The sequence below is a fragment of the Procambarus clarkii genome, chromosome 78 (assembly GCF_040958095.1).
Source record: "Procambarus clarkii isolate CNS0578487 chromosome 78, FALCON_Pclarkii_2.0, whole genome shotgun sequence".
NCBI classification, from domain to species: Eukaryota; Metazoa; Arthropoda; class Malacostraca; order Decapoda; family Cambaridae; genus Procambarus; species Procambarus clarkii.
The window spans coordinates 20,742,563-20,767,009 of NC_091227.1; the positions used below are offsets into that span (position 1 = coordinate 20,742,563).

A 24,447-nucleotide genomic window follows, 5' to 3' on the forward strand; every position below is an offset into this window, starting at 1 on the left:
TTAATTATAAATTTATTATCTGATTAGCAGGCATAACTGAGCAATAATTAGTAAAAGGTATTGGGTGGAATGCTAATATGATAATGATGCCAATACTGTAACTGGTATCAAACCCATCATCATCTGATATTTTCAGTACAGAAATACAAACATGATGTCTACACAACATTAACCACTATTGAATGAAGTTTCACAAATAAACATTTCAGAAGCCTTGCATGATAAATTTATAAATTAAGTCGCTGCACTTTTGATTTAATATGCCAACAAATTGAGCAATACTTCATTTTTCCCTCCTAAACAATTCCTATCGATTTCATCTCATTGAAGAAATGATATGAAACATCTGCAAAAATTACAAACAACAACAATGTTTAGCAGGCTAACCCATTACTGAAAAGTAGTGGGACATGTGGAAAAAAAGTATCCAACACTTTCTACTTTCCTACTAGTGATAGAAAGTAATGTAGAACAATGACAGTTCTACATGTATACAACAGTACAGCACCATCTAATAAACCGTACAGTACTTTTAACGATCTTCAGTTACTCACTTGGAACCAAAACAGTGCTTAACATTATTATATGAATAATGGCAATTATATCTTCCAGGGAGAATTGTAATACTGTATACAACAGTTAGAATATGGAAAGCATTCTCTTCAACTGTACCATTTTATTATAATTATTGTGGTGATGCACAACTTCAATAGTGCAAGCCATCCAAAGTAACAAAAGTTACCTTGGATGACTTAAATTTTTGCATTTATACTGCCTTTATGAAATAAAACATGCTTTGTTTACTCCATGGTCCAATGTTAATTTGTCAAGTTATATTAATCTTATCTTGTTACAATTACCCAATGTTGCTTTATTCCACTACAGTAAGTACACAAAGTCAAACAGTTGTAAATACATATTACATCTTTGGTTTATGATCAGCTGAAAAATTGAGCATCAACATCAAGTCATTAAAAAATAAGACAACTTATTTGCGTTAAAGTTACGTTTAATAATATTTCATGTCCAATAATTTTCCTCAATTTTAACTTCAATACGAAACTAAATCCAATAATGCCTATATTATTCAGTTATCTTTTAGTACATTGTACATATTAATCTGTAAAAGTTATACTGTATTTTAAAATTTTGTCTTAAGTCTAATTCAACATAATCTGATACAGTACAGTACTTGGTTCTATGCTCTTTATTTGCTCTAGTAAGTAAATATTAATTGATCTACAGAATACGTGCTATATACATCACGTGACAGTGGAAGAAGTGAGGCCATATTTTTAGCTATCCTTCCGATAGGTTTATTTTCTGGAACAGATGAATTGGCTCCAAATGTGTACACACACACAGCCGAAAGGGGAGGAGGAACTTAACTCGTGTGCATGTGTGTGTAAAAGGTCTTGCATTAAAGATGCAGATAAAACACCCATTCTAAGGAAGACAAATTCCCAAGGATGGTTAAAAGGTCCTGGGACAATATAAAATATAGCGAGTTCAGAAGTGGTCTTTTATTGGTCAAATGCATTGAATATTCATGTGTTGCGTGCGTGTGTACACATGAAAAATCCAACTATGCTTTCTCTTCTGGAAAATATAGCCTCTTGGTTGAATCTGGTATGATAATATAATTTGTTGAACACTGAATTTATTAGCTTCTTGCTAACCGAAGGATATTCTTACCAATCCAACTCAAATGTGTTACAATACATTTTAAGCTAATATAATGAAAAGAGGAACTTTTCTAGCACTTCTTACTCATTACATTATATCGTACATTTTATCACATCTTTTATACTTTAAGGGGTCTCTTAAGATATTTCTTCATCTTGTTATATATATTTGATCTCATTTTCACTTTGGCACTGAAACAGTAATAAAATAAAGAATTTTATCACTAGAGTCCAAGTTTTTTGGGAAAACAATAGCGAGCTTACCGTAATGCTGACCATTGACACTAGAAAAATGCTTTCCAAAAATATTGGCAGCAGAAAAACATTAAGGTATAACAAACCACAATGTAAAATTAAATAGTAATAAAACTTGGATATCAAATGTATAGAAAGCTTGACATCCAAAACAATTAACAACTCACTCTCTCTCTGCTTTGTATTAATAGTTAATAATGCTGAATTTACTTCAACATTCAGTACTCTAATAAATAAAAATATTCAAGTGATTTGCTTTTAATGAAAGATGTACTTCCCCCACATCTTAATAACACACCAACATTAGTATAATCTTAAATTGTCCCTAGGTATTTCACCAACATACAGGGATGGGCATTCAGGTTATAGAAAACTTCCCTTAAATAAATACCATAGTATTTGATGTGCCATCAGCACAGTACCGAGAAATTCAGGAATATATATATACTGCTTTTTTCACAGTAATATTAGTGGTCTTTGAACAATATATACCAGTTTTATATTACAAATATAATATTTAAGGGATTTATGGAGTGCATGTGTGAGTAATTCTAATATACAATACAAACAAGTGTTACGGTGCCTAGTTGATGTGATAATTTGTCTTAAAGTTAAGATGAAATAGGCATTTCTGACGCAGAAAATGTGGCATTTAAGTTACATACCAATACCTGCATCAAAGAGCAGTACAGTATTTTCAGACCAGAAGGGTAATACATTAGTGCTATTTATACAGAATTGGTAACCTTCCTATGTCTGTCTAATCCATTGTAATTTGTTTTATTCCATAGTTCTGATATATTTCCTCAACATTTACCTACATTACTAATAAAACAGCACATAATACCCGTTGACTACCATCTTCTTGAATCTTAATAATTGGTATAGTTGAAATAGTAAGCACATTTCTCCTAAGTTTGTACAACAGAGATATGCACTTTTTAGCCACTGTCAAAGTCCTCTTTACAAAAAAAATAATAAAATGTCTAAGCAAGGTTTTGCAAGGAACTTCATGTTTAACATCATTAATGCAAATAGGCTTTGCTGGAAGAGGTAGACAATGCTATTCCTTTACAAATGCAAAGCTAGAACCATATCTGAAGACTTTAACGATGTGTCACAGTCGAGTATTTCAATAGGTAAATTGGTTAACTCTCAATTAAGAAATATTCTATATTTAGCTACCTATTTACATTTATGTCACATCTGTGGAAGATTGGGAGGTATTCTATCAACAAAGTTTCCTGGAAATTGACCATATTTCCCATTGCACTGACCATACAGCCATTGATCATTCAGGCGCCCAATCACATGGACCTCACTGCCCTCCTGTGAAGAATTAAAATAATGTTTGGTTTATGGCACTAATTGTATAGGAAACTAAACCTATAGTAAAGCAATTAGGTAGTTAATAAAATTATTCTCTACTGTATGTTGGGTGATCAATAATCATTAACACACAAAAATATATTTCCCAAAATGGTTAATCAATTAATTCCTATTGTATTAACCAGCCTCGCAAAAGCTTCCTATGCAAGAACATTGAATACTATACTTTTTCTTTGCTACACCTTCCACATTCACTCAAAATCTATATTCTAATGTATTATTGTATCTAAATGAGATTACAATCAACAATTGTAAATTTAATGATGGGAATAGCTCTATGCTATGCAGTACTATTTATGTTGGCTTATATAAACAGCAATGGAATGAATGTTAGTCCTCAAATTTAATGCATTAAAAGGAACATCCTGTTGAAATAAAATTGCCTGCTTTACTATAATGGAATTAAATACATAGGAGGACTAATAGGTATAACTTTTATGAATTATAACCTATGGTCAAAGACAAGCGCCAAGCATCATGTCTTGGAGGCAGCACCACACACAAACAAGTATACTGAACTTTGGTATTGAAATAACAATAATGCTTGGTCAAATAACAAAAGCAGTGCATATTCTATTAAAAGCTAGAAATAGTTATAGAAAAACTATCTACTACACAGACCAAGAGTAAAGTGTTTTGAAACTTGGCCTTACTACCTGGTAAGTTACATATAATTTGGAGTGCTAAAGCATGCTAGCAAGTAAACATTTTCTTCAGTGTCATCTATTCTAACCAAATGTTACCTTGAAAAAGCTCATTTAATTATCAATGAAATTAATAACAAAGTAGTTATAATTAATCAACCACAAAATTTAGCCAAAAAGTATTAAAACAATTAACAGGGCAAGCATAAAATTTTATTAGCACCTTCCTGCACATGTCGAGATGATTAAGAAAGTCATTAGTAATACGGTAATAAGCATACATACATGTATGGTGAGGTCCTCTGGTGCCTCGGCCTGGAAAGTATACACAGCTGTAACGACTTGAGAGGAACCACTGCTAGCATTGGAGATACCAGACTGAATCGAGCTTCCTGTATTTATCACACTTGTAGAAGTTGATTGACTAGATAACTCAGCTGGCGGCTGTTCGCCAGCAAGAGGTACTACTATCTAAAAGAAAAAAATACTAATTACAAAAATATTAGTCTTAAACATCAAGATACATTACAAGAAATTAAACTGGTTTATTTTTTCAAGCAGCAGTAGCAAAGATACTTAATTACCAGTCCTCACCTTAACAAAGGCCTGTGGGAACATGCCCTCTTTGAGTCCACACCGCCCAAAGAGCCACTCGTCATTAATTCGGTAGAGAAGCTGGATTACATCACCAACCTGTGTATTCAATATAAAGGTATACTAGTAATTATTTATTATATGTATCAAACTTTCAGGCCCAAACACATTCAAGCACAAAATATACCATCAAATTTGTATCCACAAAAAGAACAGAGATCACAGTTCAACGATTACTTAAGTAGCATAATTTACAAACACTTGAACATAACAAGTGTGAAGCTAATTCCTTTTCATTATGAAAAAATATTGTAACAAGATTATTGACAAGAGTTAAACTATGCCATGTTAAGTTCATTGATCATGGTAAGGCTTTTAGTAGTTCAGGCAACAATATTTTGATGATGTTCCCATTTATAAGTAGAAGCTCATGGGAAAGGCCAAATAGTTTTAGATATTCAAAAATTTTAAGTCATGCCTAGTACTGTATACTAGACAGTAAAATGTATTTATCCCTTTGGCTGCTAGTAACATTCACTCAAACATTTGGCCGTTCCAAAGAGAAAGAAGGTGCTAGGCGTGCGTTACGTTTGTGTTCAGCTAGTTAAAACCATCCATTTCTTGGGTATCTTACTTTAGGAGATCATTAATAGTTTTGCTGAGAAATTATTATACAAACTATTCATTTCTTTAATTTTACATTTATTGTAAAAAAAAAAAATCATCAAACTAATGTTTTAGTTATACTGTATAATGGAACACTGTAACCAGGTATTTTTAGTACAGAAAGGTTAAGTTGGTGACTACTGCCTATTTGCTTTGAACGAGTATGAAGGAGAGGCGACAACTTGTGCTGCCACCACTTTCAGCTAGCTTAATAATGAAATGGCAAAGAAAAGTTTGATTGCTTACATAGAAGTGAACACTACCATTTACACCTTATGTAATTTTATTGCCTTGCGAGTGAAAACCACTATCAGTGATTTTTAGCATGTTTGTGTTAAATTTGGTATAACATTTTACTGTATAGCTAGGATGACCCTAGCTATACAATAATTTACAATAGGCTTGTCCTAAACCAAATATGACATTTCATACTTAATAATACTGCACCAAGAATCACATCTTGTTTTGTATGTACCTGGCAGGCCATTACATACATAAGTACAGTGCACATTTAAAATTACATTGGAGTGTCTAAAGCAATCTTTGATTCATCAAACTTTAAACTGAACTACATGTACTAGTATCATCAAAATATCGTCTAGTGCACTCCTGCCTATTGGACCTTACTGGGATTGGACCCGTGCAAACAGTACAGTAATTCAAACGATTCTGTAGGCCTAATCCAAATGGCTTTCGAACCATAAAAAAAAAAAATCCAACATTATGGTAAATGATGTACATATACAAGTATTGCACATACACAAGCTTGCTATTTCAAGGGAACATTACATTTGTGTTTATGTATCCAAAAATTATTAGTATCTGGCATTTCCTCAAGTAGGTTTCAGAGGAAATGAGCCATCAAGGATAAAATTAAGAATTATGATGATAAATGTAATGGGACTATAAAAACAAAAATTACTTTCATGCTATTTTAAACAACTACTGTACACTAATTGAAAATAGTATAATTTGAAATCAGAAGTTATACAGTACTGTACCTTGAAATCCAGATCACCAGAATGGTTAGCAACAAAGTCAAACTCTGCAATACCGTGTGGTCTATCTTCATCCTCATCCTGCAAGACAGATTTATTAATTACACCCATCATATACAGAACAGTATGATGGTATACTGTTGAGTATCTTCATGCATTGAAGTAAATCAACCCCTAAGGATTTGGAACAACAACAATCTTTCTGTAAAGCAAAAGTTATCAGCGACATTTTCCATAGTAATTAGTTTGATCCAATATACAGTATTTATATACATTTTGGCAAATTAACTTGGCTATCTCAAATTTCATCATGTGTCACTTGCATGTAATACAAATATATGTAAATGAGAAAAGTACTTCTTTCACCTTGAAAGTGCCAAAGGCCAAAGTAGCCTTCATCCTACCCACTACCTAATATAACAAATAGTGCTCAACGAGGTGGCGGATGACTTGGCCAAACGTGCCACATCAAAACCACAAGTTGACATTGAATGTGAATTCACAATGAGACAAATAAGAAGCAAAATCAGAAATATTCAGGCACAGGCGGGAGTGGAGAGGAGAGAGATAATGTATGAGAGTAGTCAAACCATGCAACACTACATGTATGTGAGTCAAAACACCCATTTCACTTATGGTAAAAGGAGAAATGCTTGGAGTGACTCTGTGTACATGCGGCTCAGGCTTGGGTACAAATATTACTGGGAATATGGGATAGATGTTCATGGTAATGACACGAAGTGTAAACTATGTGGTATGTTAAGGTCTCACACCCTTGCCCATTATATTCTTGATTGTCCGTTGATTAGTGTATATAGAAACACTGAGATAAGGACTGTTCCTGAACAAATAGCCTGGATGTGTCACAACGGAAAGGTTGATGATATTCTTGAGAGATATAAGAATTTTGCACCAAGATTGTAATATTTTGTTGAATTATCTGCAGGTGTCTTGCAATTTGTCTATACAGTATACCTAGGTCATAAAAGTATTTGTGTGTACGTCTGATAACATACTACTTGTGAAGGAGGAAATGTATATTTTTACCTCTCAAAATGTTTGGTAATGTGTTTATTTGTGATGTGTGTCTATGTATATATTAACACGTTGTACTGAATGGGGTGAGAATAGCTTGAGCTACCTCATCCCTTTGTGTGTATTTTACCTCAATAAACTTATTTCAATTTCAATTTCAATTTCAATATAACAAAAGAATGGCACATATAAAGATGAAAAGAAGAAGACACTAGATATCTGTGGGGAAAATCAGAATGTGATGTTGAATGGAAAATAATGATATAAATGGGGGCCTTATGAAATCATGGTAGCTTGCAGAATAAGCTCATGCAAGCATTCTTACCATAAAATGGAATATGCAAGAATTACAGTTTATTAATGCAAATACAGTATCCACAAATGACTTTCTGTAAAGTTGTGAATGACTACAAGAGTGAATCATTAACAATTTTAAGTTGATGCACAGTGTTTTGTCTGCCCATCTTCGCTGACACACTGCAGGATGTATCTGTCTTTAGGTCATATTAACACTATGCCATCCATGAATAACACTAAAAAGGGAAGAAACAATGCTATCAACACAATTATAACCAACATTTAATTGTTACGTGTATATGAATTAAGTTTGGTTGGGCATAAATAACCTCTGACTAGCATGGGCCTATAGGCATTCTGTAGTCCTAGTATTCTTATATTATCTCTCATGTTTTAATGTGTTAGAGTATATTCAAAGAGTTCATGGCATTCCTATTGTATCATTCTATATTGATGCAATGTTGTGTGTTTTTCAGCATCGGTGGCTAGATAGCATTACGTTACCCTATAAGATATAAATTTAATACAATAGCTTTTGGAAACAAGTTTTTCTTTTATCAAATCAGTCAATATTTCTAATTTAGGTATTTACACTTCTACAAAGTGTAAATACAATAAACATTCATATAGTGCTCTCACTAACCTCGGCTTCTGGACGTGGCGGTAATGGTGGGGGTTCTTCTAGAATAGTTTGATCAATAATAGTAGTGCCAGTGTCCCACCCACTGGAGGACTTCACAACACTTGTACTCGAGCCTTTTGTTGCAACACTCCAGTCAACACTTCCCAACTCTAAATAATGGTTGTTCATGTTAATGTTACTGTCACCTGCACTCTCAACCAAACTACTCGACACTGGTGCCTTCGGACGGATAATTGTGGGCCTAAAGTTTTTCTGTTCTTGTTTATTGCTGCTAAACTGATTAGCCGATTGTGTTATTGTACTAGAGATTGTTGATGGAAGGGGAGAATTCTGTATTGGCACAGCAGGATTCTTAGGTTTATTTAACTGAATACTGTTCATATCTGCTCTACGAGCCAACATATCAAAAGGATCTTGGTTCTCATTAGTCTCCGATACAGTACAAGCAGCAGGAGCATAAGAAAAAAATGAAGATCCACCCACTTTTCTTGGTGGCACAAAAGTACTGGCATCCTGAATGGAGCCGAAAGGATCAAAAATATCATCAAAGCCTAAGCTCTGATTCCCAGTAGAAGATTCGCTACCAAAGCTGTTGACACTGAGGCCATCGCTGCCTGATCTTGTCGTGGGCGAGCTAGGTGGGGATGAAAAATCGATTAACGAAGCTTCACACACAGGTGTGCTTGGAGCAGACGTGGTGCCGTGTGCTGGTGAATGTCTGGGCCGGGATGGTGGGGGACCACGGAGCTTGCCAAACATCCCACCCACAATACTGCTGCTCTTTGATGAACCATTATGTTCTAGCTGATGATGGCCCTTCTGTATATGAAAGAAAGATACACAAGTCTCAACATTTGCTTTTTTACAATAAATAAATGATTATCTTAAATAATGTGTCTCCACCTTTTTTAAATTCAAATATAAAATGTTTACATTTTTAATACCTTCACAGATAAAAAATAAGGTACTGTAATTCAATACAAAGTTTACTACTAGTAGTTAAGAAACTCAGTTTATGCAGATTTATTGCACAGCAGCTTGAATGATTATCAAGTTTAGTACCATAAGTTAACTTGCTCATTATGATGAGGGCTGTCTAAAGAAGTCCATTTATCTAAAAGAAAGAAAAAATGGGCCATATATAAGAGATTCAAAAAGCATAGGAAATTTCAGTTACCTAAGTCAAGAACCTCTTATCTATCATTTCAACATACTATCTTGATAGCAATAGCCACATATTACATATTCACTATAATGTTGCAACAAGTAAATTTAGTTCCAATACTTCAAGATGCAGCTAAAGATGTTGCTAAGTAACAGGGAAATTTGTCATGGAATTTGCCAAGCTGAATATCTTCCAAACTGATCAGGAATCAAAGGGGTGGGTAAGACAATCAGATTAACAACTCAAAATTATTCAATTGATGATGCATATCACACAAAAGAAAATTCAAGCAGTGTGTCAGCACATTTTCTCAAAATAAGAGACATCTGGTGAAAGCATTCAGATCATATAAGAAGAAAAAACTAAGATCTGAAAGTTTTAAGCAGGCAAGAGAATAATACCCACCTTCTATACACCATCATAAGTTTTAGTCACGCTAACTTGCACCTTCCATAGTGTAAAGAAATGTATCCTAATCATTTGCTACTTAAGATAATTCCAAGCAAGAAGAGAACTCATACCACTTCCAAGAACAACTACTGACCTTTCTAACTGACAACTTATGCAATCTGTGAAAAATTGGGTGTGGTTTTTCCAGGGTGGGCTGCAGGAGACAAGTGAAGCATGTTACTGCTAAGAACAAAAATGAATTTGTGTCTTGTGAGCCATACACAATCACATTACCAATGATAACTGCATTTACAAACTTTAGTTCTCATGCATTAATAATGATTCCATCATTACATTCTGAACTACAGTTAATGGAACCTGTTACATACATGACGAGTAAGTGGAATGTGCAGTTTTAATGATACACACATCAGTGATGGACATTAATAAAATGAGTCCTTCAAATTGTCACACAACTACCACTAAAATATTTAGTCAATAACATTTTGTATTTTTCTAATTATAGATAAACCAGCTACATAAAACACACATGAGCAACTTTGTATTGCCTAATTTTTTTTTATAAGTGCAATAGGTCAGTAACAATCATAGTACTTTACAGTACAGTATTGCCAAATATATTTTACTGGTCAGCTACATATGGCATTAACACTATGGTAGTCCATCCTCTTGTCATGCGTTCAGACAAGAGATTAACATCCCTTTGTGGCGTACAAAGTGTGTAATAAAAAGTAATCCAGGTATTTTAAAAGCATGTGCATTGTGTGTGCTTGTTTCGATTAGAGGTGTGCAAATACCAATATTTTAACCGATGCTGAAATCAATACTTCAATATGAGTACTGTACTATAAACAGACATACTTCAATGCCAATACTTAATATTTGAAGGGAAATTTATAGTTCTAAGATAATCTCAAGACTTCTGCAAATCAAGGAGTGATGGAATATTTTATAAGTTTATTCTAGTAATATATACTGTTTAAGCTTCATTTTTCCATTCAGTTTTGATAGTATTTCATAAACATTACTACATTCAAATACATTCCAAGAAGCACATTCCATGGGGGTATGTACTTTTTACTTGGATTAACTGGCAACTTGCATCACCACACAGCATACTTTGCCATACAATATATTTTTTTTTTTAATGATTCATTGATCATATTGCCTACTGAGGTTGTATACCAAGTTGGATGGATGCTCCAATGTGAATGAATTTTAGTCATCAATAATGGAATTGATACAGCTCAACATTCAAGATCAACACTTAACCATGTATAGACCCAGCAAAGTAGCATTTGCATATGGACCATGGCATTGAAGACTTAATGGAGAACAAGATTTTGTTAGATTGTAACAGTGGGTACTGTACCAGTATCAAGCACTGGCTGTATACTCTGCTGTATATAGTACAGTACAAACGAGCATTTAAATGTAACATTTTGGAGTCAGTTCTGCTCGAGTTGAAATTCTTACAATACAGTACTGTACTAAAATACTGTACATGTATGGTACAATACTTGGGACTAACCTGTGAAGGATTAAATTTCGGTGGAGGTGGTCTTGGTGGTGGCACCTTCTTCAGCATACTATTGGCAAGAGGTAGTGAAGCTGATCTTGATAGGCCATTCTGGTTAGTTCTCCGAGATGATAGTCTTGATGCTCTAGGGACTGGTCGAGGTATCTCTTCTCCCTCAGTTTGTATGACTAGCAGATCATCATTCCTGTATAAACATACCTATTATACAAACTAAACTTTTACAAACTCAATGTTACATTTGCCACAACATTGATACGGGTGGTATTATCTTAAATTTTTCACACAAGTCTCCAATTTGTTTTCCTATTCTATACTTAACCTACAATTACAAACATTACCTTTGTCATATCATGGTAGCAGACTGCATTATTTGGCTAATAAATTCAATATGCAAATGTCACAAATACACCACAAAGTGATCACCCAATTACCTAGGCTGACTTGGGGCTGGATCTTGCTGTTCAAGCAGGCATTTCGATTCGGTGAGAATTTCTAGTGTTGTAATTTTATAACACGGTTAACTGCATTTATTAGAACAGAATATATATCTTTGAACAGGCCTAAATCAGTACCAAAATCAGAGAGAAATTAGACTTAAAAATCGGGCTTTGAGTGAATATGAAAAGTTCCTTTCCAAGCAAAGCACTCTTGGTCCGTAAGGCATGATTCAATTCTCCCCATGGACTATTAGATCAAAAACAGTCAGGACAGGTTGATACTCTGCATCAGCACAGCAGAAATCCATTTCAAAATGCCCCACCAGATAACACTAGTGCTATGGAGGACAGTGGAGAAAACTTGCTAAGCATGGAATGACGACCTAATGGTCTATTCAAATAATCAGCAAGACCCTCCAGGCAACCTTCGTACATTGCAAGAACTGTTGGCAAACCCAGTCCTTGTCCCCCACTACCTATGTCAGTTATTATGACCCCCAGAAACCACAATCTGTTAGCAGCAAATTCCCAGTTTCAGTCTTATGCACTTAGTACACAATGTTGGTCTTAGTACTGTACACGGTACCAAGGCCAGCATTTCCTAGCCGCTTCATGTATATCCCCATACCTACTTACTCTCCATTCCAGATAATTTTCTACAAGGGTTGAGGTGTAGAGTAATGTGGCTCGTTGGCCTGTCAGTCACTTCCTGCCCTTGCAGTTTCTACCACAACTCTGCAACAGGTCTCAGAAGTTTTCAAAAGACCCTTACTGAGCCAGTACAAAAGACGACCTGCTCCAACTGTTCTAGATCTACAACTCTGCAGGAACCAGTAGAATCTTACCTTAGGGACCAACCAAGTGTTGTAACCGAGAACAATTTTAACTTACCCTGGCCGAGTTACACACGTTCCCTCTTCACCCTTTTATGCAAAATTTGGATTAGGTCTACTTACACTAGTACCTGAACAATACGTTTATTTGAAAAATTACTGCATATGAACTATAGCTGGTTGAAGGGTCTGTATTTTTAGTCCAAATGAAAGCCAGAGAAACTTTGCTTCCTGTCATTATTGACGTAACTACAAATACAAAAGAATCTCGTGTGATGAGGAGCCCCATCTACAAGCATTTCAGGTAATGAGCGAGCCACTCTCAGAAAATTTGTCTAATGACGAGCTCCCGCTCGATCAACGAGAAAACCACGTGGTGCTCTAGCGTTCCTGCTGGTTCTCGCAACTTCTCAGAAGCCTCCGACGACAGTGTTTTATTGCACAGGACAAGCTTCCCCTGCATTTTTTTTTTGTGGTTTTGTGACTACAATTTGTGACCCACGATGTCGCCAAAGAAGCTGCTTGCTAAAGATAGTGTTGTCAAGAAGAAGAAGAAAGACAATTACTGTAGATTTGAAGAAGGAAATCGCCTGACTCAGAGGTGGAGTCTCCTTCCACACCATAACCTCTCTCCTCCTCCCCATCGTCTCCCCCAAGCCAGCAACTACTTCATAAGGTAAAGTACAATTGAAAACAGTAAAACAAATCATTTACAATAATTATATGTATTATAATTTACATTATAAAATTTCATATTGATGTTTTTGAGGATGGAACGGATTAATTTTATTTCCGTTATTTTAAATTGGGAAATTCATTTCGTAAGACGAGCGTTTCACATGACGAGCGTTTCACATGACGAGCTCAGTGCCGGAACGGATTAAAATCGTTAATCTGAGGCTCCTCTAACGTGTTAGATCAGCCTAAAGTGCAGATAAAAGACCTGCCAATTTATCATCAAGTTATAGAAGCAAATTTGAGAAGACAATCCATATTTTCCAATTTGATACTAGTTCATCTGATTTATTATCTCCATTGTAAACCCAGATAAATATCATTGTAAACGAGTGAACATTATCAGATCATTTTGTCCATTAGACCCAGCAATCCATCCCATCAATGTTCAGCTAGTTGGGTGTTCACTGTGTACAGTAATTAAAAAAAAAATGACATTCATACTGCAAGATTTTTTGCTATATGTAACACAAATTAATCTAGGCCTACTTTGACCGAGGTATGTTATCGATGGTTAGGTTATACACATAGTCTATACTAGCAAAGATTTACCAATATTTACATCATATTCGTGCATTATTGCCTTTTAACCTATCACTTATGTTGTTTTAAGAAATTTGCCTTACTTAGCAATAATCCTGTTTGAGACCAATATCACACACATTGTAGATGCATAAAGAATAAAATAGTATTTATAATGCAGTATAAAGAAGAATACAAGAAAATGAGGTACAGTACACTGTACCTAAATTTGAGGAAATGTCTTAAAGTAATTATAAATGTTTTTCATAAAGCCAAAAAAATTAATACCAGCTGATGATATTTTTAATAAAATTATTTAAAATGTAAATAGATGGATTTTTATCAACTTTGATTACTGCTGCAAATGCTCATGCTGAGAGCCTTAAAACATCTCCCATCAGTTGCAGAGAGGCAAGTAATGAACTTGTGTCTACAACCACTAATCATGAATTAGTTATGAAAATATAAAGAAACTCACCACATATAAATTCTTAGAAAGACATGTAAACATAAATCAGAAAATATGAATAAGGTCCTTCGGTATTGTTCATCAGTATAATCCCCAAACTTAATATGGACCGAGAAGGCAAAGATGGTACTGTACTACCACTTTCGGTGCATGAGAAGACCAAAGCTTTCAGAAAATTATTATTGCCATGTTTAAATGCTATAGCTTGTTCATTTACTCTTTGTAGGCTAAAAGAGAAGGCTTGCAACTGCCTCTCAACTATTGAAGTAAAAATACAGGTGTTTGTATTAAACTAAAATTGTATATTATATATGTATATACATATTCTATTTCCACAATTTAAAGCATATCTAAAAATGGTGTCTTTCCACCCTTTGTCAACTCAATATGCAATAATCAGTTCAAGCTTTGAAGCATGCCTGGCCATGAAAGATAAGCAGACATAAGATTAACAAACCAAAAAAACATTGGGATAAGATAATCAGTCTTACCATATATAGCATACATATGATTCATAAGACTTTGATTACAGCACTGTCTACAATAAATAATGAATCAATTCAGAGAAATACTTATACTTCATGTGTGGTATATCTCTAACATTCAGTAGCAAGAATCAGGCTCCTTATTCTAATGGTAAAAAAAAAAAAAAAATACTGTATGGTACTCAAAATACATATATGTACTGTACCATAAACTTACCGTGGTTGTGGCCCCATTGGTCGAAACTTTGGGGGAGGAGGAGCCCGTCTTACTGGTCGAATATCTACAAAACGAGAATGGCTTAAATACATAGTCATTAGAAACCAAGGTGAAAACTTTTCACCAAATTGAATATTTCTAGGGAAGAAATTTAAGATAATTATGAAAAAGAATGCATGGAAGTTTTTTTTTTTTTTTTTTTTTTTTACTTTTCAAGATGAAAACTAAATAAAACTTTAAGGAGAATGTAATCGACAAATATGTATGTTTCAACTAAGCTATGTTTTCATCCCCAGATGGTCTGCAGCGCCCCCAGAACACAGGCTTGCGCACACAGCCGCTCACCAGACACGCGCCTCTCTTCACAGCATGCTTGGCCTACAGGGTGTGGATGCTGCCGCTAAGGAAGCTATCTGCACGTGTCTCATCTCCTGTAAAGGTATTCCTTATTCTGACTTTTACCCAGTTATTCATTCCTCCATTCTTGCCTGTTCGCAGAGTTGTTGGTTTTCTGTTACTGGTAACAAACTGCGTACTCTTAAGAGTCTTGTGTCCCTGTGGCCTTCCTCCTACCACCGTAACCGGCAGTGGGAAACGGCTCTGGCTAGGTTGCGTATTGGCCATCCACGTTTAACTCACAGTCAATGGAGCGCCGCCCTGCTCCTTATAGTCCAAATTGCATTGTTCCACTTACGGTCGTGCACATTTTTGTTGAATGTCCTGACTTCCGGGACGAGCGTGTGTCTTGCTTTCCGACTGTCCCTCGCGGTCAATTGTCCCTCGGTAGAATTCTTGGTGAAACAGATACTTTTGATATTGTTTGCCTTATGCGTTTCTGTTCTCGTATTGGCATCCTTGGTGATATTTAGCATCCTCTGATTACTCCACACATTTGGTAGTGCTACATAGCCTTCCCAGTTGGGTGCCTTTTGATAATTATTTACTTGGCCTCCTGGGTTTTAAAAACAATGCACAATATGCATTAAAACAATATCATTATATGGTGCAGGTGTACAGAAATTAGAAAATAGATTAATAGTTTTGTATTTATCAAAACTATTTAAAATGCACGTGTACAAAATTATAATATAGTCTCCTCAAAATACACACTTGAGTATGGTACCTATTTTCAGGTTTTAGAATAAGTTGCCTCATTTCCAACTATACCGCAAACTAGCCACTCTAACCTACGCGAACCTGACCAAAACAGTTTTAGAAAGTCTAGATAACTCTGATTAGCTAGCTAGGAAGCATAATATGTCCCAACACCAAGAGCAGCTTGTTAAAAATACATGTGAAATAATAATTATTATACTCATATGTGGGTACAGTATGTATTTGTGCACTTTTACTTTTATAAAAATTACTCTGGAGGCAATTTATAGAAAACAACGTACAGTACTGGGCAAAATCAAACACTCAAGGCAAATGGGGAGGGGGGGGGGGCCTTCAACAAGCCGCCGGCTTCCTGTCCTCGTCAAGGCCACTAGTATTAGTGACTCACAGGTAAACTCAGGTGAACATTTTCAAAGCACCAAACCTGGCTTAGGCCTTTAGGTACACCATCTTCCAAGGACTTCACACCGCACGCTACACACACTCGTGCCCGAGGCACAGATGACGCCAAGCCTCGCACACGTGCTGTGGTTAACACCACACCTGACAATGGCTCGCTGCTACAAGCACTGGCCAAGTTCTGGCACTGGTAGTGCCAGGCACTGCACCACAAATACTCCCACAGTCGACTCAGGGAAGCCCCCGTGCCATGCACGGCGCTTCTCCCAACACTCCAGCCTCTAGCGAAGGCATAATACGCAGCCAGGTCCTCCTCGAGCACCAACGTTTAGTGTATCCTTAACTAACAAGAGATATATGCCAACCACAATTACCTCCTGTCAGAAGGTCGTCCATAGTTCCAACCCACTTCCTCTGGGTGACGTAACGAGCCGCCCGCCGCCGATTGGCCAAGTGGGAGGACGGCTGGCCAGTCACACGACGCCCTCTTCCCCTCCACCTTCCCCATTGGCCACCTCTGGACAAGTCTCCAGGCGGGAATATCAAACTAAGTTCCAATATAAACACTTATTTTCAATTTTTCACTCTAAGGAACAATTATACTAAAATTTGTCCCACTACCTGCCCAGGACTTTTGTCGAGTATACACTCCACGTTCTTAATATTTTAAAAAATGGGGTTTAAGAAGGTGAACTGATGTTTGTTTACCTGAGTCAGCTGATCGAGGCCGTGGATCCTTCCAGCTGGTGGCGAGTGCGGTCAGGTGGTTCCCCCGACTCCTCTCTACAGTACTTGTATATTTTATAAACCTTCTCTTGCCTCTCCACACCTACCGCTTTATCAGCTTCGTAATAATCCAAAAACTTGATAGACTTCAAAGTTAATGGTGAGAGACTGGGCAGGAAGGTGAGTGGAGGCGATAACGTTCACCTTAGTGAAGTCCACTGACCATTTCTTCCCCACTCCTAAATCATCAACAACAACTCTTTAAGATTAAGAAGATTCATGGGTAGTTTATGTTATTTCCTCATATCACTTGTATGCAAATAAACAGTTTTAGGAAGTATCAAATAATAGAAGGTATAGTATATGAATTGGGGGTAGACCAAATGTAAATATTATATAACTTTTTGTACTATACGGTATCTTAAAAAAAAATTGAATTCTAATAATAAATATTTCAAGAGTAATATTTTATAAATTTAGTACAAAAACCCCCCCAAAAATAAGTCAGTTGATCCCACTGGTAAGGATCTGTCGAGTCAATTGACCAAATTTGTGTTGTCAGGTTGGACAGCATTGGGGCACTGGCACTATAGAAGTCTCTTTATTCACATTCCTGTAGTGGTCATAGAGGCTCTAGGGAGGCACTTGTGAAATGCTCAATCCAGCCTAGAATGACCAACAGAAATATTCTTAAGCCCCATTGAACCCTCATTATATCATAAGTGACTGCAACATCAATTTAAATTCAAAAACTTCATTTATGAGTGGTTTTATATTTATAATTGACTTGGTTTACAAAATTTAAAATGCTGTACATTATTAATTAATACAAAATCAAATTAGTAGACTAATATCTTATTGCCTGCACCCTCCCAAACAAGTGGAAAAGATATGGCCTGAAAACAACACACACGCAGATGTTAGCAAGGTGTTTAATTTTTCATACATACAGTATATGTTTAATTTATGTAGATGACAGAAGCATTGCTATTGCAGTTTCCTAAACTTCAAGCAGTGAAACTTTGCCACTTATACAGTGACCATACTTTGGTGTATCATTAAAATAATAAAAGCTATTTTAAATTTTTTTAATAATCACTAACTTCTTTTGATAATTTAAGCTTGATTTCCTAGATTTTTGTTGCCTGAGAATAATATTAAGATAATCTCCTGTAAAGGTTTATCTGGATATTATGTAAGTAATTTCCTATTATGTAATGCCTTAAAACTATTTTGTTTATAGTCACGATGGGAAGCGTTCAGCGAAGAGATTACGTAAGGCTGTTGATTGCTCCAGCAGCATTTGCTGTTTCTTCTTTTTTCCTCTGGTTTCTCTTTATCAACAGGCCAGCTTTAAAGGATGGAGTCAGCCCGGTATGTACTGAGATCATAATGGCATATGTATAGAATGTTATTTTATTAATACTGTATCTTATTCATGTTGCATATACAGTACAGTATATTTTTTTATCAAAGTATGTTGTTTTGTTGCTTATGCAGTATTTAGCAGTGTTATAATGGACATAGGAAGTCCTGATATGTTTTGCTTTATCCACATAGTGGGGCATTCCAGGACAAGGGAATGAGGCAGTAAATGACATTTCCAGTTGTGCTGATAAATTTTTACAGAGGTTAGTTTTAGATCACAAAAAAATTGAATTTCCCAACTTCAAGTAAATCTAATCTATAGGGGCTAAAGTTATGTGCAAGGTTATTTTAAAATGAACTTGTCATCTTTATTCATTTGAGTGGCAATAACTGATACTGTGGTTATTTGAAGACAAGTAATGGTTAGGAATCTGAATGCGTTTTATTTAAATAAAACTATTGTACTCCTTTACTTAGGTCAAGAGTTGACCTAGTTATTTACCAAATCAATAAGAATTTACTTTGCATAATATTGTCCTATCAATACTAATTTAATTATTAAGCTGAAATATTGTCTTAAGTAGCACAAACAAGCATTCTGAATATTTCACCCTGTGAATATATTAATACGGTGTTTGGAAATGCACATTCCTGGCAATGTGTAAGATAGTTGTGACATGACTCAGTAGTGCAGCTATACTGGGCAGATGCAATGTGGCAGGCACTTCACATTAAGAAAAATATGACCGCATTGGCCTTTGCAATGTGAAAATTGCACAGGAGTGAAAGAATACTCAGACAAAAACTTAAGACAATTTAATCTAATATCAAAATGAACAAATAACATATGAAAAATACCTAAAACCCCTGATTGAACACACTTGGGTAGCACACAAGAGAAATAATAACACATGAATAAACTTACTTTAACACAAAAATAAGGATGACACAAAGTATTTACATTAAAGCACTTAAAACCTGCACACGAAGAAGTGGGAGGCAAGCGCGTGCGGAGGCTGTAGTGTTGATTCCCTGAGCACCTGATGAGAGAGACTGCCGAGGTGACCAAGGCCATGGGTATTTATAACCCTGATGTTGGACATTCACATTCCTTTGTCACTGAGGCTTTGAACGAGGAGCCGGCAGTGTAACAGGCGGTTCTTAGACTGTAATATCGAAACCATCAGGTCTTGCAGCTGCACACCTGCCTGGGCTCGGGGTGGGTGGAGGGTGTACTGGTGGTGGTGTCCAAACATTCGTCTTGGTTGAAGCTCTATACGGTCGTAATACACATGCATGCAGAGTGATGAGCAACGAAGGTAAGAAGAAAGTGGTAGTTTCCTTTCTTATACTGGGGAATTATGTGACGTAGTAGATGATGAGTCACAATAACATGGCTGAAGATATGATGACCAAACCACACTTCAAAAGATGAAGAGACAACGATGTTTCGGTCCACCCTGGACCATTATCATGTTGTGTGTTAGGGAAACGAGAAGGAACGGGATTTACCTTCTAGATATTACCTTCTCTCGCCTGCGCCTCACCTCACTCTTTCCTTATTTATTTGCCCATTCCTTCCTCTCTCCCTAACACAACTTGATAATGGTTCAGAATGGACTGAAATGTTGTCTCTTCAACTTCTGATGCGTAGTTTGGTCATCATGTAAGATAGTACTTTGGCAGATAGTTGAGGTTTCTTCACCCAAGAAGTATATACTGTAACAACTACAGTATGTGCAGTATTGAACAACTACTAAACATTATGTATTTAAATAAGGAATAGACAGTTTTACCTTAACAGTTACATTTAAAGCACATAATAATGCATAAAACAAGTACATTAGTTTGTGTGTTGATGGTGGACTTGAGGAGGCTGTGTTGGTGGAGGTACGAAGACTGCCAATGAGAATCTTCAATCAGTTGCCAACCAATCAAACAAATTATTGAAGAATTCTTTGGAGGCATCGTTTATCTTCATGATCAGCGGCACTGTAACTGTCGTCCTCAGATTTGGCACCAGGGCTGTTTACAATCTTCACAATTTCATTAACAGCAAAGAGCTATGTGGTGGAAAGATCAGTTTCAACTTCCTGCCATCACAACTATTTTGGCATCCTTTATCCAGTCACACGTTGTCATACATCTTCATGAATATCCTTTGATTTCTGACAGTTTTTAATTTTTTTCTGACCCAGTACTGTATATGCAAGATATTTTTTTACTAAGCCCAAAGAAAACTAAATTATGGCCCAAGTTTTCATAAAATTAATGACGGCAGATACAGTATTCTATTCTTCCTTTTTAACTATTTCAGAGTCAAAAATCTCGCGTCACATGTAGGTTGTTGTAAACGGGAACAACAACAAAAAACAAAGGTCCTAATTAGTAGCAGTGATGATTTTTCAGTGTTATATTACAGGTGAGTGGCAGCAGCCCCTTTTCTTGCTCAGGCATAAAGTTCAGCTTGATTATAATTTCAATATTGTATTATGAAAAGCAAAAGCAACTTTCACCTAACTCTTCATATGGTGTATATTTATTTCACCTAGCTTAGTACTTGGTGCAGTGAGTTAAAACCATCATATTTCCTGGTGGCGACTAGGCGATTATATTTTTAATCCTAGTGGCGACACAATGAATACTATAAAAGTCCCATGACTTGGTAATGGGGTATGATCCTAAGTTTAAAGAATACTGTAATAGTGCCTCACATTAAATCCCTCGACATATTCTTAAAGCTTTGGTGTGAACATGGTTATTAGCCTTATTTTCTGCCAGGATCATTGTATGATGATGGGCTACATCTTTTAAGCAGTTGTAATCTCCCATATTGCAAACTTAATGGTAAACTTCTTGGCACAGAAATCCACTTTAAAGTTGTTGAAGTTCATGAACACACCTATTGATTGAATATTTAATTTTACATTGATTGGTATAAAGACCTGCAAAATAAGCTGAATTTGCCAGGTGGGTTTCTTCCCGGATACAAATTTGCATCACAATATCCAACAATTAGCTTCTGGCACTTAATCTCTTAACTTAGTTGTACTCCTCTTGTGTTGTTGGACATTTTGTTGCTCTCAATGTAGATACACTTGGGCTAACATTTAGCTGTCTTATTGATCAGTTATATCTCACTTTCACAACGCTTCACTTCTGATTCTGGCTCCCTGTATAATTCTGATCCACCACTTGGTTAAAAAAGGCATCTGTTGGCAAACAGGACACTCACAAGTCTCAACATAACTCCTGACACAAGTTCGTTGCTTCACTGCTAGAACCAGAATGAAATTCTTTATTCACCTTAGCCAGTCATAGCACTCCATACTGAACAAACATCACAAGCCTATTGGCTGTAGCATTTTTCCCTTCCACAATTGACTAGGATTGCTGTCTCAATCCCACATGTCATGTGGTCAAGCTTCAAGTAGCATCCCATGCTTTTATAAATCTCGGAGTTTTGTCTCCAGGTGCAGTGATTATTGTAATGTGCATTAACACATGTTCTCAAAACTTCCTCGATGCTGCCTCCCGGATATTCTGGCTAGCAAATTCCAAAGAATGTACCTGTAGATTATAATAATGTCCATTGACTTTAAATTCTGAATGTTATGTTGATGTTACTTTGTATTATATGACTCGATAGGTTACAAAAAAAGTTAAAGGCCTGTGAAGCTGTGTTAGACAAATCAATAAAGTGTTACCGGGGCTTTTAATTAAATAATTATGTTTTACAGTACATGAAAGTTAAAATGCAATCATCTGCGCTAAGTAAAGGAAAATATATTTTTTATAGCTTCCCTGATTTTTATAGGATTCATTAAGCATATAATAACCTTTACCATAACTTGACTTCTAGGTTAGATTAGGCTGAAAATTGGAGACTTGTCATTTAGGATTAAAACTAATTAATGTTCATTATATCAGCCAATTTTTAAAGGGGTAATGTTAATTATTTACCATGGTCCTCATCTCTTGCTCTGGAATGCTGCTTGTGATGAATGTTTTGCATTACAGTATATGATTGCTTTATTACCATACTTGATTTCTAACTGTACAATATAGTGCTGACCCAAAATACATAGGTAAACACAGAATATTAACTTTTGCATGTTTTATGATAAAAATAGTATAGTTTTCGACATTTTGCCAAATTATCCTAATGCTGCAGAAATTCAAATTTTATCACTGTACTTACAGTTTATATATTTTTTTATGCTTCTTTTATTCTAGGATCTTCATTTTCCAAAGTCTCTTGAAGACTTAAAAGAGCTTGTGCGTGCATCAAGTGTTTACAAACAGGACCACTGGTATTATGTTCTTCTGTTATTCTCAGCAGCTTACATCTATAAGCAGACCTTTGCTATCCCTGGCTCTGCACTCTTGGTATGTAGCCTATCTACCTTTTTGCATTTCTAATATCACAGACGTTTTAATCAGTAGGCAAATGCATGCATTGGTCATTATTATAGTGATAATCCAGTTACATACACTTAGGGAAGAGCTGTTATGGTTTACCTATGAAACATGTTTGGCTCTCTGGAAATCACAGATTTGCACAAATCAAGTTGGTTCATATTACATTTTGTAGCCTTTGGCTATAAATTTGCCATTTTTGTTAGGTTGCCATATGTCAAAACTTTCAAGCAGAACTCAATGCAACAATTTATATTCAGTGGAAAATAATAAAGTAGACAGTGATACTGTTTCCCTGACTGTGGAAGACTTACTCATTCATCAGTAAATATATCGTGTGTTGCATGTGCTCTATTTGAATGTGTCAGGTGAAGCTGGAAAGAGAATAACATGAAATGGTATATATATTTGGGATTAAACAATTATTTATTGTCACTGGCTACCCCACATTAAATATTATCTTCTTATGTAAGCCTGATAAGTTTTGAATTGTGCCAACTCCTACTTGGAGTTTAGTCCTTTTTATATCATACTACTTTTAAGCTTGTTGTATACTGTAATGAGAAATAACTTTTGCAGATTAAATTGTTGCTTGAATACAGCCAAATATGAGCATTGTGAGCCAAGGCTTTAGTGGTTTTCATTTTATTTAAAAAAAAAACCATGATCTAACTATGATGAGGGTTTGGTGTGGGGCACCTCATGTAATACTTTCAGCCTCTGTTGTTTGGTCTTCCATTAATCCACAAAGCTTCTACAACCTGACTCGTGTAGTCCTCCAGTGTCTTTGTCTTTGGGAGATCTGTGTTCTGGTTGACAACGTGTGATTTAGTGTAAAACCGACAGTTGAGAAGTATTAAAACTGAGTGTGTGCTGTTTTGTTGTACAGTATAAATAATGAAATTTTAACAGGAAAAATTATTATTTTCAATTTCACTGTTAAAATGTTTTGTCATAGTATCTGAAATCCACACACATTCAGCTGTACTGTATCTATTTTTGCATTAACATTAAATTTTTTTTTTTTTGTTTGACCAATTAGTTTTTACAGAACTTATTTTGTGGAGCCGTGCTTGGGTGCTGGCCTTTAGGATTTCCACTGTGCTGTGTCCTGACAGCTGTTGGTGCATCCAACTGCTTCCTGCTGTCTCGCCTTGTGGGAAAAGCAATTATTCAAAAGATGTTTGCTACCAAGATTGAAATGCTTCAGGGAAAGGTGATATATTTAGGTGTATTCTGTAAAACAAACCATTAACCACTACTTAACGTTAATTTTGCTCTATATTTACTTGAAACAGATCTAAAGCCTTTATTTGCCTCATTCTTTATTGTAGCCATTATCACAGCTTATACCACCATAATTCATATATTATTTAAACTAATGTTTATATTATTCCAT

General features: G+C 35.7%; 2 protein-coding genes across 13 annotated transcripts in view; one reads left to right on the plus strand and one right to left on the minus strand.

Annotated features, from left to right (window-relative positions):
- On the minus strand, nucleotides 1–17,058 carry l(3)05822 (lethal (3) 05822). 7 transcript variants are annotated; one of them, XM_045727132.2, is made up of 9 exons: nucleotides 16,910–17,058; nucleotides 15,021–15,084; nucleotides 11,314–11,506; nucleotides 9,916–9,975; nucleotides 8,207–9,025; nucleotides 6,235–6,312; nucleotides 4,568–4,666; nucleotides 4,259–4,444; nucleotides 1–3,269 (listed from the first exon to the last, which is right to left on the minus strand). In XM_045727132.2, the coding sequence occupies exons 1-9, from the start codon at nucleotides 16,929–16,931 to the stop codon at nucleotides 3,141–3,143; spliced, it is 1,650 nt and encodes a 549-aa protein (XP_045583088.2). In that variant the 5' UTR covers nucleotides 16,932–17,058; the 3' UTR covers nucleotides 1–3,140. The 7 variants fall into 7 exon arrangements, with proteins under 7 accessions (XP_045583088.2, XP_069170286.1, XP_069170287.1 ...); XM_069314185.1 differs by lacking the exon at nucleotides 9,916–9,975 and adding an exon at nucleotides 15,715–15,972 and having other exon boundaries at nucleotides 16,910–16,950; XM_069314186.1 differs by lacking the exons at nucleotides 9,916–9,975; nucleotides 16,910–17,058 and adding exons at nucleotides 15,715–15,972; nucleotides 16,561–16,882.
- The window catches only part of LOC123746009 (transmembrane protein 41A-A), a 16,288-nt gene continuing 6,881 nt past the window's right edge, over nucleotides 15,041–24,447 (plus strand). Inside the window, exons 1-5 of one of the 6 annotated variants that reach the window (XM_069314192.1) lie at nucleotides 15,041–15,129; nucleotides 15,317–15,459; nucleotides 18,505–18,635; nucleotides 22,866–23,018; nucleotides 24,100–24,264. In XM_069314192.1, the coding sequence (XP_069170293.1) occupies nucleotides 15,390–15,459; nucleotides 18,505–18,635; nucleotides 22,866–23,018; nucleotides 24,100–24,264 (519 nt within the window). In that variant the 5' untranslated portion in view covers nucleotides 15,041–15,129; nucleotides 15,317–15,389. Of the gene's footprint in view, nucleotides 15,130–15,314; nucleotides 15,460–17,252; nucleotides 17,442–18,504; nucleotides 18,636–22,865; nucleotides 23,019–24,099; nucleotides 24,265–24,447 lie in introns of those variants that run through there. The other 5 variants (XM_045727138.2, XM_045727140.2, XM_045727143.2 and 2 more) reach the window with 5 other exon arrangements.